The sequence below is a fragment of the Aulonocara sp. 'chitande type north' Nkhata Bay genome, linkage group LG17 (genome assembly GCF_057382095.1).
Source record: "Aulonocara sp. 'chitande type north' Nkhata Bay isolate Kocher_YH1m ecotype deep benthic linkage group LG17, A_spYH_male_GT1.1, whole genome shotgun sequence".
Lineage (NCBI taxonomy): Eukaryota > Metazoa > Chordata > Actinopteri > Cichliformes > Cichlidae > Aulonocara > Aulonocara sp. 'chitande type north' Nkhata Bay.
The window spans coordinates 16,341,504-16,361,908 of NC_141360.1; the positions used below are offsets into that span (position 1 = coordinate 16,341,504).

The 20,405-nt window shown below is 39.0% G+C and overlaps 1 protein-coding gene across 6 annotated transcripts in view; it reads right to left on the reverse strand.

Moving 5' to 3' along the window:
- mast2 (microtubule associated serine/threonine kinase 2) overlaps positions 1-20,405 on the reverse strand; it is a 147,072-nt gene that overhangs the window by 113,320 nt on the left and 13,347 nt on the right. For 5 of the 6 annotated variants that reach the window (XM_086270167.1, XM_086270166.1, XM_086270165.1 and 2 more), the window contains exons 2-3: positions 10,651-10,801; positions 8,707-8,894 (exon numbers count right to left, since the gene is read on the reverse strand). In XM_086270167.1, the coding sequence (XP_086126293.1) occupies positions 8,707-8,894; positions 10,651-10,801 (339 nt within the window). The remainder of the gene's footprint in view (positions 1-8,706; positions 8,895-10,650; positions 10,802-20,405) is intronic. The other variant, XM_086270163.1, reaches the window with a different exon arrangement.

The following is a 20,405-nucleotide window of genomic DNA, read 5'->3' on the forward strand; positions in this document are numbered from 1 at the left end:
ACCACGGCACTTTCCATGTAGCTCAATCAAACATGGTTGGTAGTTTAACATACATGCTCACACAACCTACTAATGGTCTTAGCATTAAGCGTTAAAGAAGACACAAAACAGCACTTTTTAGCAGGTTTTATGCAAAATTAACAGAGTTGGAATTTATTTGGAGAAAATAAATGGATTTAAAATGACTTGAAGTTAAATTAGAATTTAGGTTTTGGTAACTCACCTCATGCTGACATTTGCTCTGGGGCCAGTGAGGAGGAGAGAGCGTTATAGCAGAAAACAAAAACGAAAACTGCCCATCAGCAGCTACTCTTGAGTTTTTATAACAATAGTTTAACAATAGCTGATTACCATCTAAATCAGGACATAGTGATCTTTGAATAAAACTGTGGAATTTAAACAAGTCACTCATTTGAAGTTGGCATTCATATTCACGGTTACTGTTTGACTAGTAATCGTTCAAATCTACTATGCCTACTTGTTAGCTAGCAAGCTGCTTTGCTAGCTAACAGAAATGAGTGACACGACTGAGGTCACGTTATCAGGCCAAAAACATATATTTAGTGTAAGAAGGCATAACATTACAGGTGTGGTATTAGCTATACTAAAATAAAGACAATATAAAAACAAACAGGACCCTAAACGTGAAAGAACGAACCAATCACGGTCTGTAATTTAAAACTGACCTCATAGCTACAACAAAATAAACACATTTCAATAAATTATTGTAAAAAATTATCCACATCTGCCTGCCTTTTAAATCTACATACCAGCAAACCTTTCATTGGCAACCTGCATCTCAACCTTCATTTATACATACAAACATACCCCAGTGAGAAGGCAATGAAAACTACATTTTCAGTTAGAATATCTCAGTCAGAAGTTTCCAAGGTGAAGAAAATAATCTCAAACTATGTTCGGTTTGTCCAAAAATGAAAGACTTTTACCTGGAAGGTGCAGTCGCCCCAAAACAAAACGCATTAATTATTGTTCATAAAATATGCACTTCAACCAATAATAATAATTTCATAAATGTTTGAAATTGTTAAATGAATTTTTTATTTTTTTTTGCAGATTTAGCAAATTGCTGAAATGAAAAAAAAAAAAAGATTATTATTTGATTATAGGATCAAATTCCTTTGTGGATTAATATGAGGAAGTACTTTACAATGCCTTATCTGAAATCAGAAGGTAAAAATGCGTTTGTGTTTTTCTTTACCTGAAAAGGTACCAGAATTTGTTAAGAAACATAACCAAGATCTAGTCTCATTTTATCATTTTGAGAGAGACACAAGAACTAAATGAAGTTGGTCTAATGAGCTGAAAACTAATCTGAGAGTGAGAGCAAAGAAAAAGAAACTGCCTAATGAAAAAGGAACAGTGAGAGGAAATGTGTTTGCTTATGACTGAGCATTCCTCAGAACAATGTCCAACATCAAAACAGTGGATGTTCTCAAAGAAATGTGGGAAACATATGATACAAATAAAAACAGATTTCTGACAAAATAAATAAAAAAAACAAACAGATGTACCAGTCGTTCGATTTAATTGTTAACATTTTAATTAATGCCCTATGCCAGTAAATTGTAAATGTGATGCAGCCATCTGGCACCAGACAGAGCAAAGAAAAAACACCATAACTCTCTTAATCTATGCCTGAAGCTTTTATTATGCCTATTATTGTCAGTTATTTTGATGGTGAAAGAATGAGATTGGAGACAGAAGCGATGGAAATGAGCTTTCTCTGAAAGAAGCAGCTTGAGGTGGTCTCCTCCTGGGTTAGATGTTCTAGGCATTGTTCTAGGCATATGTCCCACTGGGAGGAGGGCCCAGTGGGACATACACTCACGACATGCTACAGACATGCTATACACCCACGACATGCTACAGAGACTGCATCTCTCGACGAGCCTGGGAGAACCTCAGTGTTCCCCTGGCTAAGCTGGAGGAGGTGGGCTGGGAGGAGTTCTGGACATTGATGGATGTTACCAAGGTTAAAATGCTAACAAAACAAGATAAATGTGAATCTACAAATGACTCTTAAGAACAATATCAATACATAAATAAGAGAAACATTTAGGGGGGCAGAAAATTAAAGCTGAAAAACTGTCACACAAATGCAAATAAAATAAGGCTATGGTGAGGCATGATGCTCAAGACTAGTCTAAAAGATAATTAAGTGTCATTTTACAGCATTTTTTGACTTTGAGGAAGCAAAATGAAAGGAATTAGCCGCATTTTTCAGGTAATTTCTGGGAAAGATACTGATTTATTTTTTTTTACTCAGTATTAATGTAATTATGTCAAGGTTACATCTGACTAAAAGCAAAATTTAGCAAGAGGAGGCACGCCTCCAGTGTATTAGTGACACAATTCCAAGTGTTAATCATAAACAAAATGCTGAGGAGGATTTTAGATCCTTTCAATATTATTATTATTATTATTATTATTAGTATTAGTAGTAGTAGTAGTAGTAGTAGTAGTAGTAGCAGTAGCCTATCCCATCCCAGGCAAAAAGTCTATTAACTTAATAGGAAGCACTTCCTCTGACAGAGCTGACAGCAGGTACATAAGACCACACAAAGCTCCTTACTTCACCTCCATCTCACATTCATCCATCTCCAAGCACCTTCGCTCACCTCCTGTACCCCCTGTGCAAGTTTTGTTATTGCGCTATTGCTTGATTTATTTAGTCAGCCTGTCACACTGCTGCCCACCCCACACTCCCCCATCCTTCCTTCTGCACAATATTTTTCATCTCATCACAGCATGCTCCACTGGAGATGCTGAATCTCTTATTTGCTGAGGTGTGAGACGGGAAGTCAGGCCGGCGGCTGGCCCTGCCAGCGTTCTCTCTGCCCTTCACATTTGACAGCCAAACACTTTGGTTACAAATACTCTACTTCAGCTTCTCAATTAACTACAAGAAATGACTTCACAAACCCAAAAAACCCCAAATCCCAAGAAACTCTAGGTTCTCCTTCAATCCTCTTCAGTTCGCCTGTTTAAATTGTATTCTTTTTATTTTAATTTGAATAGTGTAAGTCGAAAATGTCCTTGAAATGCCATCATATAGTTGTTAGGCCATATCACCCACGCTTGTTGGAGAGTCGAGCTGAGCAGACTAAGTGTTGCAATTTATTGTTTATAACATTTATAAAGCAGGAAATAGTTCTAAAGCTTCTTGAAGGCCATTCCAAAGCTCTGCTTTAGACGCTGCCTGCCTGCTGTTCCATTCACCCAGGCTGCTTCTGCGGAGGTCAATCTATGACTGATACTGCTCAACTGTGTGTTTTTCTATCCAGGTATGCTTTTAATGCATTTCCAGTGTGTTTGGGATCTTGTGTCATAGCTGTTGCTAATCAGATGCTTTCCAGGCAACCATGCATGGTGGATCAAAATCTGAGAGTATTTTCTTCTGATTTGACAAGAATCCCAACATGACATGGCCAAATGCATTCCCAAACCACGACAAAGCTTCCACCGATGTTTCCTTTTTTCCCTTCCTGAAGAATGAAAAGAATGAAAGCCACCCTATCGCTGAGACCGTTTCTGATGAGGCTTTGGTAGACGCAGTAGATGGGCCAGATGCACCTCTCAGGTTTTTTAAACAGGTCTTTGCTAGATTTTTTTCCTACTTCTTAAGGACATGACTTTCAGATGTGTTCGCCTGCTGTCGTTAATTTCATGTCAAGAATTAGGCACTAGTAACAACGTGCCTGGAGATAGAATTTCAATGTGGTTCTTTGCCAAGTTATCTGTTACAGTGGTCCCTTGCGATAATGCGGTTCAGCTTTTGCATCTGCGTCCTGATTGGCTGTAGACCAGTGTCAATCAATCTTGTGTCGTGTCTCCTGTCCAATACAAAATGCGTTCATCTTGTCAAATTTACAGAAATCTTCAATCGCTAGCAGTGTGACTCTGAAGTGCTGTACTGTATGTTTGTAAGTTTACTCCCCAACAAACACAACAATGTCGACAAAACGTTTTGCACCGTCAACGACACCTGCAGTAGCAACCAAAAGTCAGAGCAAGATGCTAACCATCGCACAAAAAGTAGGACTTCTGGACATGCTAAAGGAAGGTAGAAGTTACCGTATTTTGGGGACCATAAGGCTCATCCCATTATAAGGCACATTAAGCGAAACAAAAGAGTCAGATAAGTCAAACTTTACTCAAATCATTCTTCTTGCTTCCTCTACTTCCATACCATTTATTCATTAATGTTTTATTCTCTGGCAGCTGCTCTATTCCCATGTTCTGGACCTGATAACAGGCTTTGATCTTTGGTTTCATTCTATATTACTGGACCTATTTTTCTACCAAGGCTTGAACTTTGAAAGTGTTTAAACAAGAGAGGAAAGTGTGAAAATGTTCGTGCTTGTCTGAGAAAAGTGTATAAAGTGTGTAGTGAGGGGGTTTACAGCCTTGGAACATCTATAATAATTGTAAAATATAAAGCTGGCTACTTCACAGGTTAATTTTAGAACGTAACTCCGCGATAAATGAGGGACCACTGTATATGCAGACATAGCACTCATTCATCACTTGAGTTAGGTGTTGTTTTATACACTTGAATGATTTATAGATCAGTTTCAAGTGTCTTAAAAACATTCTTATTACTGTCAGGTAAAAGACTGGAAATGAGTGCAAAAGTAACCAATGATCAAAGGAAAACTGAAAGAGTACTGTTGCTCAAGACCACTTTTTAAAAAATGACTGCAATGTCTGTCTTCTTGGAAGCAAAATATCAAGACTTAAGACTTTTGTACATTACTGTAACTTGATTTGTATATTCTACTAAAAAAAAAAGGTATTTTGAATTAGCCAGTTCTTTCTATGCTCATGTTCTTCCTGTGCTTTGGAGGGTTTCTTCCCATATTCCAAAGACATATATGTTTGTTGTTTCTAAAATGACCGGGGATGTGAGCTAGTCAAAATGAAAAGAATAAAGCTATATAAGCTATATGAATGAATGAATTGAGTTCTCAGTAAGACTAACAGAGCTCTTGATACAGTCCATTTCAAGTTCCGTTACAATACAGGTATGTAATGGCGGTAAAAAATGTATTTACCTTCTATAAAAAAAGCTTGTTTAAAAAAGTAGGTATTGTACATTTTGGGACTTGTTTTTGGGATGTGCAGTGTTACACTCCAGAAAGTCACGCTAAGGAAATGTTATTGTGAAACAGTGTTAATGTGGCCTATTATTACCTTGACACCAGATGGCGCTATTGACAGCAGACAGACTCCACAGCAACTGAAAATAATATTTTTATATAATAAAATCACAAACTGTATAAGAGCCACTTTTAGATAAAGGAAACAACTGCATGTGCCTCCAGTATGGCTGTCTATATAGATACTGTATACAGTGTATGTGTTCATTATGTCTGTGTCCTGAGTGTGTGTGTGTGTGTGTGTGTGTGTGTGTGTGTGTGTGTGTGTGTGTGTGGAGAGAGAGAAGACTAACAGTAGTCTAAATAAGTCTCAAAGCACTTTACTTGGTGCTGTTGTGCTTTAGAGGAAAAGTGTTTCTGGAAGGCAAAATGAAAAAGTGTTTATTTCTTACACTTGGCCCATATTCTCTAGGATAGAAATTCTTACAGCCACTGGAGCAGGAAGGGTACTGATGATCAGCGTTTACATTCCAACAAGCACCAGATACTGTCGCTAACACAAAAACCTAGCTCGGTTCCAGTTGTTTACGTTTCACAAAAGAGGTCCAGTAAACAACCTCAACCTTGGCCCCTGTCTCGTGTGTTTTATAAAGCAAGTATTTAGCTCACTGTCTAGACTGTGTATTCTGTACAGCACATTGTCAGGGCAGTAGAGATATTATCCTGTATCACTACTATTGCACTGCAATCCTACTGCTTCTGGCACCTTGTTTCAAAGGATTCACGCTTCAAATTAAGTAGTGTATATTCAATGACAGTAACTCATTAGAAAAGAAGAATGGATGCCCTTCATTTACTTATAAATGCTGCTGCCTGCAAGCTGCAATTATCAATAAAACATTGTTTGGTTGATGCAGGGCTTTTATATTGTCAAAAATATCTTTAGTGCAAATTTTCTTGAAACAACATGATGTAGTTTTTTGAGGTTTTTTCTTAGTCATCTTTGATGTTAAAGTTTGGCATGCCACTTCACCAGCCATCTACGTCACTGTCCCCATTAGTCACAACAGAGGAGATACGGTACGAGTACAGCGATTACTCAACATGTCCTCATGTATATTTAAGATGCAGCTGCCTCAGCCTGTTCCCTAGCAGCTCTAACACAGCAGCATGGTAAAGCTCCCTTTAGGCCAAGCCCCGACGTCTGCAGACAGCAGGTGTGCGGCCTGTGTGCTGCATGCTGAAACACCGCTTTGTTTATTTCCCATCTTAATTATTTGCATTCATGTATGTCTTGCAGAGAATATCCACCCTGCTTCTAAGATAAATATGTAACAAGATACATGTTAAAGTGTTGAGTTTCAACTTGGTAGGTGCATTTTTCACTTTGGGCCATTTCCTGACAAAAGCAATAATACTAGGGATGTGCAAGCTGACCATCTGGTTACAGCACAATGTTCTTCTAGAAAAGGCCCTGGACGTTCATATGGATTGTTATGTGACTCGCATAAACATTGTTTATGTAAAATATGCAAGAAAACTGTTGCCACTAAAGGTGGAAACACTAAGACTGGTTCACCACAAACACCACAACTGGTTCGCCTGACAATATTGTGCAGGCTCCGGAAGAACTACGAGGTTAAGTTACTTTATTGTTGAAGTGTTAAGCAGTCATGTGTTACATTTGCTTATAATTTCCATGGAAAACAATGCATACCCACAACCACATCTTACTACCAATTTATCACCAGGTAACCTTTCATATATGTCTTTGGACTGCTGGAGGAAACTGGAACACTCAGAAGGGACTCACGTGACAACCCAAGTCTTTTTAACCTAGAAATTAAAGCTGAGGTGTTACACTTGATTACATAGCTGCCTTTAAAAGTCCTAACTAAAAGTCCAAAGACTTAAGGGAAGTATAAATCATAAATAAAACATGGCAGGACTGGTTGTCCTATTCCTAATCCTATGACTATAGACTAACTATGAAATACAACTATAAAAGCTAACAGCTGTCAGTCTGATGAGTCACACTGGACTAAAATATAATGTGTGTGAAGCTTGGTTTAGTAAGAGATGCAAGGAAAGTGAGTGCGATAGAAGTCAGAAAGTCTGCCAAGAATACTTTAATAAACCTACCCTTGAGAAATAACCACCTGGGATTATTTGCTGAACTAGAATAACTCTGCACATTGTATTTTCCATTTTGAATCCATGGTACAATGTGCTTCTGGCTGCACTGACCAGTTCCTCTCAGAGACTTTCAGAGTGAAAGTGAAATTATGAAGATATCCAAAGCGGCAAAAGTAAACTGATGACATGATTCATTTTAGATTAATGTATTTTTCTCCACACTCACTACAGATTTTATAAATGCACTGTCCACACACCTGGCACAACAACGTGGATTCAGTATCAGATTAATGGCATGCTGAAGTTCTACCTATTAAACACTGCCATCTGTTGGTAGCATTCAGCTGCAGTCTGTTAAGCTTCTCGTCATTTTCACGTGCTTCCCTGTGCATGAGATAGATTCACTGCATGTGTAATCATTATGTGCACAGAGAAGAAGGCTGGAGATGAATAATAAATTACAATTTAAATTAATAATGGAAGGTACTGTGTAAATTACTAATGTAGTCAATACACACTTCTAAAGCATGGCAAACACAGAGAGACGATAGCCATTTCATGAAGGAACAGAAAGTCAGGGTTCATTCAGAAAACGCTAAAGATTTTGAGAGAGGTTCACAAATTATGATTTCAACATATCTGAAGATGTTTTGGATAAATAATAAAGCAGAGGACAGAAAACCCCTTTGAGTCCTTCAATCCCTCCTGCAACCAACAGGGGTCACAGTAGAGCAAAGGAACACAAAAATCAGCATCAGACATGTCAGGAACCGGCATTTACACATAATTCAGTCATACTACAGCTCTATGATGTCAGCACTGTGCTGCATGTTAACCAAACAAACACATAAATGCAGATACAAATATACACATCGCATGAAAAATCCTCTCTCTCTCATTTCTGTCTCAGCAGTGTGCAGCCCTTTCTGTGAATGGGAAGTGTCTGTGTGTGGAGCTGGTGGCACGCACACCGCGCACACACACATAAACACAAAAGCCTGAGTCATCCTCAGTCTACCTCCCTGCAGTCAGCTGGCACAGTTTCAGTCTAACACACAAAATCTATATTGCGATGGACTGTCTCACAGCGACTCTGCAGGCTTTGCACACTACGTTTAGACTACATTCATTTTCCTAAGACCACAAATACATTTAAAAATCTTGTTTTTACACCCCAGCCATAAGGTTGCACATTACATGCTAATTGTAGGACTCTATATATATGAACCATTTGTCCAATAATTTTGCATGTGATGTAATCTGAAAGTAATCTGAAAAAGCAATACTGGGCTTGGCTGATATCTAGGATGGCACAGAGAACATTTGGAAGAATCACAATTATCTCCTGATTACTTCTTCAAGACTTAATCTGAGTGTAAATAACTGTAAGTGTGATTTGTTTTGTAGATTCCCTTTCAACATATGCGCAATTTTTTTCTTTGATACTGACCAGTCCGGTGAGAGAAGGGGCAGACTGCCCCAGAGCCTGGTTCCTCATACGGACCAGGTTGTTGGCCTCTCCTCCTGCAGATGCTCCCCCAATAGCCCCAGGTGCTCCAAAAGTCCCAGAGTTGCCTTGACAAGCCAGCTGACTAACTCCAGCATGCAGACTGCTGGACAAAGGCAGCAGCTGTTTACCTGGGGAGGTGGGGGCAAAGAGGAAATACATCTCAAATAGGGCTGCCACAAACGATTATTTTGATAGTCGACTAGTCACCGATTATTTTTGTGATTAGTCGGCTAATCAGATCCATTGGACATAAAACGTACAGCTTATTGCACCAGCAGCATCTGCTCTTATATAACTAGCATTAGCTTACAGCTTTAAGTGTTTAAGGTATGTGCTAACTAAAAATAAAGAAAAGATGATAGTTTATTAAATTTTAATGAAATTTGCAGATTGTTTCGGTGAAGTTTAATAAACTCCTTGCTATCTAAAATATAACAGGACACCGGAGTAAATTCTGGAGCATCTCACACTTCTGATAATCAGCTGTCTGCTTGACGTTTATTCAGCTGTGTAAAAACTATAACTTTAATCTCAGCCAAACCGATTTACTCAGGAACAAATAAAATACTAAAAAAGCCAAACAATAACATTTGTAAGTTATCTAAGTGACTCATATATCATGTTTAACCTGAGTAGCGAAAGACGGCGGTGGGTTTGAAAACGATTTGCCGGGAGTCCGGTGTTCTCACAGCTCTAGTGACCTTGCCCCCGCCTAGCTATCGAGCTAGTGGGTAACAGACGTCTCCGAAAACGTCGGAGCGCTTTTGAAAATATGCGGTGTCTTGATAAACTGAGCAGATATTTGAGGTTTACACAGCTACATTCTCGCCTAAAAATATGTTAAACGTGTATTTTGTGACCCAGAAAGAATAATAAGAGTAACATTAAAACTAACTAGCTGCTGCCATTGTTGGAAACTGAGCAGGGCCGCGCTATGAATTCTGGGACACAGCTTCTTCTTCGGGGTTTAACGGCAGCTGGCATCGTTGTACATGCAGTGCTGCCATCTTCTGTTTCAGTCCGTTATTACACTCTTAAATCCTGCTACTCATTCCTGCATCTTTTGGGATCTTACAAAGCTTCAAACGACGCGTCGACTATTAAATCAGTCGTCGACGATTTTGATAGTCGACGTAATCGTGACTAGTCGACTAATCGTGGCAGCCCTAATCTCAAACCTCATCACTTTGACCTTTAGATCAATCTATTGCCCCCAGGTCAAAGGTCAGATCTGACATGATATTTTAACTCCTTAGATGGTACTTTCTATATATTGATACCTTTTCAAGCTGACCTTGAAGACCTTGGTGGTCATAAGCCAAATTTCGGTGGAACGATATCATGAGGCCATTCTACGCCCCCATGACATTTTATCAGAATTTATCAAAACCTTTTGACCTGTCGTGTTAAAAGACAGAATAGTGACACATACGCAAGTAAACACTACCAAAAACATGATCTCCTCGGTGGAGGGGGATTGTCACCACATGACCTCTCTTTGGTAAAATGTGGATGTAAATGTGAGGTGGAATTTTCATAGATAACACAGGAGCCTGGCACAGCTAAAGTGTGGGCGGGGCCACATTTAACTAGACTTAGAGCTTCTGGTTACAAACAAAAGCTCAATATATAAAAAGTAATATTTGCAAATAAAAAATGTTCATATTAGAGAGTAACGCCATAAACATAAATTCATATTTCTTTTAAATATTATAAACTTCATGTTTTGATAAATAAATGCACACCTAGTTTATTATTTACACATTTCTATATTTTCCTAACCTAAAAACTAATCCTACATAGACATCATCATCTACATGGACATCTTGGTCAAGGGATTTTGTCCTGTTTTCAGATATGCAGGTGTGTATACGTGTTCAATACCAGTCATGGCCATGCTGCTACGTCGGGCCCGACTCTCATCCTGGCTCAGCTGTCGGTGAAGTTTGGATTTGGTAGCAGCAGTTGCTGCGGGTGATAGGTCAGGATTACTCAGCTTCCGGAAGAGCAGAGGAGGAGGAGCTGCAAACTCCTTCTGGAAAGAGATGAGGAGGAAAGAAGAACAAGAAACATTAGACTTTGCTCACATGTGTTGGGTCATACTGCTCTCAAATAACCTCTGGTCAAAGCAGCACACAAACTCAGCAGAATCAGATGTCATCTCTGCCATAAAAGTAGAGTCACAAAGCTTAAAGTAAGACACATGATTCATCTTTTTTTCCCCCATGTTTCCTTGATATCCTTTACAGCCACCAAGGTCGAAAATCTAAAGTTTCAGCTGGTTCGCAAGAGGAAAGAAAAAACATATATACATTTGCCGATCCCCCTTGCTAATGCCAAAACCGCTCTGAGCAGTTGCGATGTGGGCTTAACCACACCTCTGTAGGTGTACCTGGTATCAGGTGATATGTGGTATCTACATCCCATCCCCTTACAGATGCTACTATAGCAACATAATCAGACTACCTACTGGTAGTTTTAATGTTGTGGCTAAAGAGATTATGTAGATTAAATAAGCAGTAAAAGATAGCAGGTGAAAGAATAGGTGAAAGAATTCTTCAAAATCTTGGTTGCAGGTCATACCTCAGTTTATCTTCTTCAGCATACCTGACTGTGATGAATTTCCACTTTACTCAATAGTCTTTAAACATTACAGTTTCACTAGACTAGCATGTAATCTCTAGGTAATAACAGTTCTACATAGACATCACTGAGGAAGAAGATGCTATTTGGGTGACAACACTGCAGATGTTTGAATAGCAGTTTCAGCCTAACCACATTTTTATTTATTTGACACACAAAACAAAGGGACACACATTACTTGATTTGATGCTCATCTACACTTTCTAGTTATTGACAAAGTTTTAGAAGTTACAGTTGAGGGTTTATATATATATATATATATATATATATATATATATATATATATATATACATATATACACACACACACACACATAGGAATAAAAAATTCAAAAATAAATGTTTTGTGTAACTTAAACTCACAATAGTGCAGGAAAAATCCCCATGAATGCAGGCTTACAGCCAAAATTAAAGCAAAGCATCCACTAGCACCAAATCTACTTCTCAAACTACCACATCAGACACACACACACACACACACACACACACACACACACACACAGTACTGTTTCCCATGCTATTCAACTGACAGACAGTACAAGACATGCTTGCTGTGTCATTAACACTTACAGCCACAACAGCCTCTCCATCAAAACTCTGCAGCTGCAGAGCAAGTGGACAGCCTAATTCAGTTTGTCAGTTTAATAAAAGAAGGTTCCTCTGGACTTCCTTGATATCCCCAAGTACAGCCAACACACATAAACACAAAAGCAGAAGGTTCACATGATTTTGGAAATCTCTTTTGTTGCCATGGAAACAGGGCCTGCCTGGGCTCATATCCTCCTCTCCGTTGCGCGCAGCCCAATGCTTGACAAGGCTTTTCCAGAAACATCTGGACAGCTCGCAACATGTACACACGAGCTCCCAGACGGCCACATGTATGAAGGAGTTTTAGTGAAAGCTTCCGTTAGTCTCCAACCGCGTCCCTCAAACCCACTAAATACAGTGTAATCATGTGCAACTTGTAACCAATACTTAAAGCTGCAGTAATGAATTACAGCAGAAGATGAATATTCAGTACCTCCATGCAGTATTAATATGTAAACCTTATGCGCGTGTTGCTTCACATCAGCCGCCACTCAGCTAGAATCACACATTATACTCAGTCACAAAACACTTTCACACTTCCGCCATTTCTATGAAGGCCAGAATTCATTGAGGATGAGACACTGAAGACTTTTCTGAAAAAAAAAATATTTCAGACGTAGTTCTTAAATGTGCATTTATCCAAAGTCTCCCAATGCAAGCTACTTTAATAACTTTTCTGCCTGTTTGAATACAGTGTGAGATTATAAGAAGAGCTTAGAAGAGCTGTCACAACAGGTCGACAACATATAAGAGGTAAACAGCATATTTTCATGCGGTGCTGTTGGCAAGAATCACACAAAAGAAATACAAGTTACCCACAGGCAACAATGACTGGGACACTTGAAAATACAGCACATAAATGCATGCATGAACCGCTACACATTTCTGGCAAGCAGGAGTCAGCCTGCTTCATTTTAATTCATTCAACATGTCAATATGCAGACTTCTGGGTGAAATTATAGCATCTGTTATCAGTATTTGTATCTCTGCACAATACAAGGACACAGCAATGGCTTAAATACTAATGCTGATTCTTCAAGTCCCATACCAGGGGGTGACATCCCTGTCCGTCTTTTAAATACAGTCTGTGACATGGATGCATAACCTGACTGCAACCAAGTGATTATTCCTTTCTCTTGCACTTTCTCTCTCTCGCCACTTAAAGTGTCTCTTATTTTATTTACTTATTTGTTTTACAGTTAAGAAGCATGTCATGAATTTTCATGTTTCTAAATCTCATAGGTTTTGTAGAGAGATAAATGAAGTACAACTAGAAGAAAGAAGCAGCAGATACAGAATATTGATTCTGAAGTGGACAAAGAAAAACAAAAACTAACAGTATAATCGCAGTGCCTTGTTTCTGCTTGCAATGAGAGCACAACTCTCCCTGGCCAATGTCAGACTGATTACTGTGTATCATTGCACCACTGTTGATGGACACCTTCAGTTGCTACAGCCACATCTGTGCAACTAATGACAGGATGTCTTGTGGGGAAGGAAAGTCAGTGATTACACAGATTTTTCTTCCCCGCAAGACACGCAGAGCACTGCAGCACTGGCTGAATACATTTAAATTGATTGTCGCCCTCATTCAACTTGCTGCAACTCCAACTGCAACCAGCAGGTGGCAGACAGAACGCAATCTGCTAAGGAAGCTGTGATTACAAGTAATCTGCTGATCCAAGCTTTTTGTAGAGACTAAAATGAAATGGATTAACATAGAAGACAGCAAAGAGGAAAGAGGTGCGTGTGTGTGTGTGTGTGTGTGTGTGTGTGTGTGTGTGAGAGAGAGAGAGAAGCATCAGCTGTGATCCATCACACACACACTGTCACAGAGTCAGCTTTACAAGACTGCTGATATAAACACATACTGTACATCTGTCACTGGGAAGTAAACACAGATGAGAGCTAGATGCATTTCCAATTGTGATGGGTATCCAGGTATTAATGGAGCCGATTAGTTCTACCTGCTGCAACAAAGGAAAGTTTTGTTTGCAAAGGGAAATCAGTTACGGGACAAGAGGACGTATTATTTACAGTGATGCTACTCCTGATGGTGGGGTGCAAAGTTAGCTTGGTGCTACATCCACAAACTGTACAGGTTCAGAAATGCACATCAGTGCTAACTAGCATCAAGAAAATGATTAATAACATGCTAAAATTTCTTGGCCAGTCTGTGTATTATTTGACACTTAATTCCAATAAAAATGCACCAAAGGCACGGACAGTTCAAGTGTGCCAATTCAGTGACTTGAAACACTGAAGGTGAGACCTAGAATGGAGCTGTCAATCAAATCAGCCACACCTCTACCTTCAAGCCTTAACAAAGTCTGGATGAACAAGTTAACAGATACTGTATAAATGGACTGACTGTGAAGCTGTTACGAAGGACAAAGGTATCCATAGAACCCAAAGCTTTTTTGTTTGCTTGTTTCACGCTGTAAACATGTTTTTACTGCTGTAAGGTTTTTACATTTTAACATAGGTGTCTATAGGGATTGACTTTTTGGAGCCAGACTCCAGTAGCCACTCCAGGACATGGAGTTTTTGGCATGTCGTTGACTTTGCCACCTGTTCCTCTTTGAACACAAAACGTTGATGAACAAAGCATTCTGCAGTGGTCACTACCAATGGTGCATTATGCATGTAACACAGCTCTGTAAGTACATTCAGCAAGTTTATGAATGAATGTATGAAATATGAAAACGACAGCAACAAAAAAAAGGGCTTAAGTGACATTACCTATTAGTCAGCTGGTAGGGACAGAAGGTTGGAGGACAGGAACATTTACTCACTTGACAAAATTACGTAAGAAACTGATTTTGGTATTCTAATGGTATCTGCTATAAAAAGACTATTTTTGTATTTTTGTTTTGAGAACTTCTATTCAGAATTCAAAGCACCCATCTGTGATAAATGAGGCCCTTTTTTAAAGCTTAATGTACAGTTCTGCATAGGTACATGGTAACTTGTATTTCAGGATAACAGTTTGGGAGTAAGAACCAAAGAAGATAAGGAGAGGGCCACTGTTGCATCTTGAGACCTTTGAAATCCAGTGATGTGTATGGTATTAGAGTTTAGTTCTTAAAAAGCACCAAATTAATATATGTTTACACCACAAAGAAGGTTAAAACACACATGAACACTCAGAAAAGCTTTCAGAAAGAGATTTTAAAAAGTTTAAAACCAATTAAGAATAACAAATCCTAACGTAATTCAACAAACAATAGACCCATAACCATAAGAAGGAAGTAAAACCAGTTTTTCACAACCTTCTTCTCCTTTCCTCTCTTCTCTCTTCCTTCTCCAGCTCACAGCTCCCTCCAAACTCATGCTCCTGCTTCACTGCATTTGGGTCGACATTAATCTTTTGTCATGTCCCACAGAGCTCTAAGCCACACTTTAATGTAACATACACCAGACCACAATCCATCACATCTGTCATCAAGTGGGCCTGAAAACAAGCTCCCAGCTTAGCTCGCGGATGATGATCCCTCTATCATTTAGAGAGAGAAAAAAAAACTTGTTACAGTGGTGCGTGCATCACACGAGTTAAGTAAGTGGAACTGTCCCCAGTGGAGCAGCTCAACCGCAGCCTTGTGACTTCACTGAATCTTACACCCACACAGCAAAACATAAACAAATACATGAAAATATAGATTATTATTATTACTAATAACATGAATAATGATGCAATCTTTTACATGACTTCTCTGACAGCAAAAGACACCGACAGATCCAAAACATGATCAGGGTGCCTTAACTGTTCAATGAACTAAGGAAATGCTGCAAAATTACCACAAGCACTTGCAAGTGAAATGCTGCCGATGCAAGAACACAGCACAGAGCAGCGTGCAGAGTGAAGGGTTAAACAGCACGTTTCTAGCTGTTAATGTTTTGTTTAGTGGGGAAACTGCCATAGCATCCAACATTTGTGGGTGTTCAGGCTCACCACAGCAGAAGTACAAGTGCGCTGCAGTCAACAGTCAAACAGGATTTAACAGGCCAGCAAGTTTTTTCTATTATTCCCTTCATTTTTAGTTGTTAAGCTTTCCTTGCCAATAGAAGATCACGTTTACTATAGACATGTGGCACATACATGTAGGCAGAAAATACAAGAAGATTCAAATAACTGATGTTATATGAATGGCTTTTTTAAGTCTAGTTTAATGGTCAACAAGCTCACTTTAGATTTTTGGGTATCTCTAATTTTTAGTATAATGTTACATACGACATGTTAAAAACTAAAAGATTTAAATTTCATTTTTTTTAACTCTGCTTTTATGTGCTTAGATCTTTATTTCATAACAAAGAGGTGGTCTGGTAAAATACTTGAAAGATTTTACATTTTTGGAGTGACTTTGAATGATGCCAGTGTTCATATTTAGGACCAGGAAGATATATGGTTAAGCGAGGAGTAAATCTTCATCCACTGTGAACGAGCATCACTTAACAAACATTTCAACCCCCATTCACATTTTGTGTCAGGTGATCTCAGTACCACACCGTTCACTGCAACATTTTTCATTGCTTTTGATGACGGTTTGCAACAGTTGCCACGGCACCGCAGAGCAACCAGTCAAAACAAATGGACGAGCTCATTCCTCAACGAGCGGCTACCTCTGTAGCGTGGACATTGTTCGGTTCTGAAAAGTCTGACACGGAGCAGAAAACTGTACTTTTAAAATTTGCAGTAAACAGCTCCCCACCACAGTCACAGACACAACAAACTTCTTCTACCACCTAAGCAAGAATCATGTGAAAGAGCATGGAGAGATTATATATATGAGAAGCAAAAATAGACGTCAAGTGCTCAAAATAAACCACAAAGCCAAACGTCAGAACAGGCTTTTCTCTGTGGAAACGCCGTATAATAAAGACTCATTAAGATAGTAGCAGCCATTTATTAACTTTCTTTAAATATCTGGTTTCACGCGTTGGTCAAAACACACAACTTCAGGTACAGAACGCCCAGCCGAAAATACTTCACACGGGTTGAGTTGCTTCATTTATATCACCAGTATTTGGCCAAAGTATCTGCAACGCAGCATACAATACTGCTACAACAGATATGTTGACGAGCCGAACAACGCATCCCTGTAAGAGTTAGACGGTGCAGTTGATCCGAGACTGGATGCTCTGCAGTCGACGGTTGCAGACACGCTAGTTTCCCGAAGGCCATACAGGAGCAGGAATGATACCCAGAGGCCTCAGGGAAGCGCTCATGTAACATAACGCAATGCAAGGCCTGTATTTACTTCATTTTCAATTATTTCATTTATATGTAGAAAATAGATAGTACTTTTGATGTGGCAACTATATAAACTATTCGCTGAATTTATAGAAAATGCACTATAGTGTGATATATATATTGTTATCAGATAAGAACCGACTTGTATCGGGATATGAGATTTATCCACAGACAAAATGTGTGCAAAAAAGTGATATTGTTTCCCTATTATCTCAGTTACATTTTCATAATTGTTTAAAGCCATTGAGATTACAATACAATTAATCCTCCGGTCCTTTGTTGTAATAATGATGTTTAGTTGCTACCATAAACATATTTGAACCAGCATTAAAAGACAGGTCAGTAAGCCAGCTAAGATCATTCAGTATGTTGCATCATGAAATTGTGCAACAACAAATTCTGTCTGAACAGGATAACGTTGCATCATATATACTTCCCCTCTGTCAGTGGGTGAAGAGGCAGGAGTGTCCCCATAAGAGCTCAGTGTGTGTATACACATGCATTTGTGTGTAAATACAAAGCTATTAATCAGAGTTAATACAAGGTTGATGTATTCTAGCTGCATTTGAGCCAGAAGAATGAGTGCAGAAATGAAAAGCCAGGAAGAAAGCAATAACAGGAAAGAGGAAAATAGTCAGACAGATGGATGTGAATGATGGAGGCCGAAACAGGCAATGCAGAGAGGGTGTAGTGAGCCAGGACAGCTGCTGCCTATCCTCAGCTGTGGTTTGTGGAAAACTGTTTGTCCACATGCAAAGCTCTAACGCCAAAAACAAGTCATAAAATTCCAAATGACAATCCTCAGTCCCACATATAACACCACGGAGAACAAAAATTAAATGAGCAGAAATACCAAAATCACAAGACTTACTGTAATTAAAGAGGAAAAAAACTCATTGAGATCCTGACACGCAAGAAACCTGTCAGGAAAATCTATTCTGATTTTTTTGTGTTGCCACAAAATAACAGCTCCAGGCATCACGAACTTCATGCTCATTTACTTCAACATAAGCAACCACATCATCTCACTGACACTTTACGTGGGCTCAATGTTCCTTCAAATTTCTTTAAGTAACATATAAAGGCTCACAAACAGCATTTTGTGTTTAAAAGCTGGTGAGCCCCACCAGTAAATGATATGGAAAAAAAATTTTGTTTTTCAAACAGTGACTTGGAACCAAAAACTGTTCCCAGTGAGACCGCTATCTGTACAGAGGAACAGGGGTTCATGGTTAATCAGTAAGAGCCCATCATCTCTGCCTCTGGGTGCTGTTGTCCATGGCAACAGTGGCAACGCAGTAACAAATGACCATATTACAACCTGTGAATTGGCTGCAGGTTCATTCTCTAACAGAACTGCAGACACTGGACTAAAGAAAACGACCTCACCACACATTCCTCTTGCACTGCAGACAACGCCCACACCTCATAGAGCACAAACTGTACTTTCCACACGGGTTTGGACTTTTCAGAAATACTCAGAAAGAGACAGGGAGAGATAGGGAAACACAGAAAACCCAATCACAGGACACAGAGTACAGTCCTGCCCATCAAAGCATCAATAAACTTGTCAGAACTTCCTTCTTTTGTATGACTCGACAGTATCTTATTTCTCAAAAACAATCAAATCCTAAAATATGGGTCAGATCCAGCATTTGACACTTCTGTAAACTGGCTCTGTACTTCTAATATAGATAAAACATTCACGTCGTTCACCCATCGCTGCTCAAGGCATTAAAAAAAAAAGATAAAATGCTTAAATCTGAATACTTAAGCCACTTTATACCAACTATTATTAATAGTAGTAACTGAATAAAAGAATTGAAATTATTCTAAAATGCTGAAAAAGATTACGTCTGGGGAACAATAGGAAGGCTGGACTGTAGAACAGCGCATCCAAAAGTCTGTATCAGCGCAAATATATTAACAGAGAATGTAGAATATAAAAATTAGACTAGTGTTCACTGCAAGCCCCCAATAGCCAATGACTTGTAAATTACAAGTTGTTAGCCATTCAGGAAATATGCAGATTGAAAGCACTTTTCAGGCCTTTACTATGGTACACACCAGCAGCAGAAGAACTAACTAGCATGAAGCAAGATAAAGGATCAAAAGTTAAGAGGTATTTTTCCAGCTGCTACAGCATCAGATTTTCCTTCTATGTTTTCAATTGTTTATCACTTAAACTTGAACAGTCTTCAAACTGATTCGATGACTGCTGAAACGCTCCAAGACTAACTCTCATCTCGCTGCTATTTTGTGTTGTAAGGTGCGCTTGGTACAGCAGTAATCACATCACAGGAAGCCAGGTCACCTGTAAACTATAAACCCAGCTACAAGCTTTTCAACATGTTCCAGGACTCTGTTGAGTCACTACTAAACTTTAAAATCAGTGTGAAGATGTGTCCATTGTCTGCGTACAGCCAGCCAAACAGACAAGTAACTCCACTGTCTGGTCACCATGAGGTCATACTTGCCCACCCAAATAAACAGTGTGATCAGGAACAAAGAATGAGGAGGAAAAGAAAGAGAAGAAGAAGAAGAGTATCCAAAAAACACCCACAAATGTTCCACATCTGCGCTGTCTCACTAAGTCAATGTGGAGATATTTGAATATATTCTGTTATCTATCCAGTAAACGTGATAAACTATTATATGAAGTTTGACAAAGGATGAAAGAAACTTCAAATGATCGCCATCTTTTAGCATCCAACATACAACTGTCAGGAACAGCTCAAATACAGATCAAATGTAACAGTAAGAAGTGCCACACTCTAGTTTTTGCTGCTCACAACTCAGCAAATAGATTGTTTGACAATATTTTTAAGTGGGCATAGCCACAAGTTTACAGGTTTGAAGCACAAAAACTAAAAGAAAGTCCAGTGCACCATGGGAATAACTCACCAAATGTCTGGAACGACACTGGAGGAATGAAAGCCACAAGCTCCATGGGTATATCAGATATATCAGAACCACGTCACTGTTAAATGAATCTAATGCAAAGCTGTTTTTGTAAAAGATGATGTGTCACCCTGGGAGAAGTGAGTAAAATCTCTGGATTGCAGCCATGTGACCTGGGTGTGAAGTTAATATGAGGTCAGAGTAGCTGACAGTAACCTTTAATTGTACAATACTTGATACAACTATCAGGATGCAA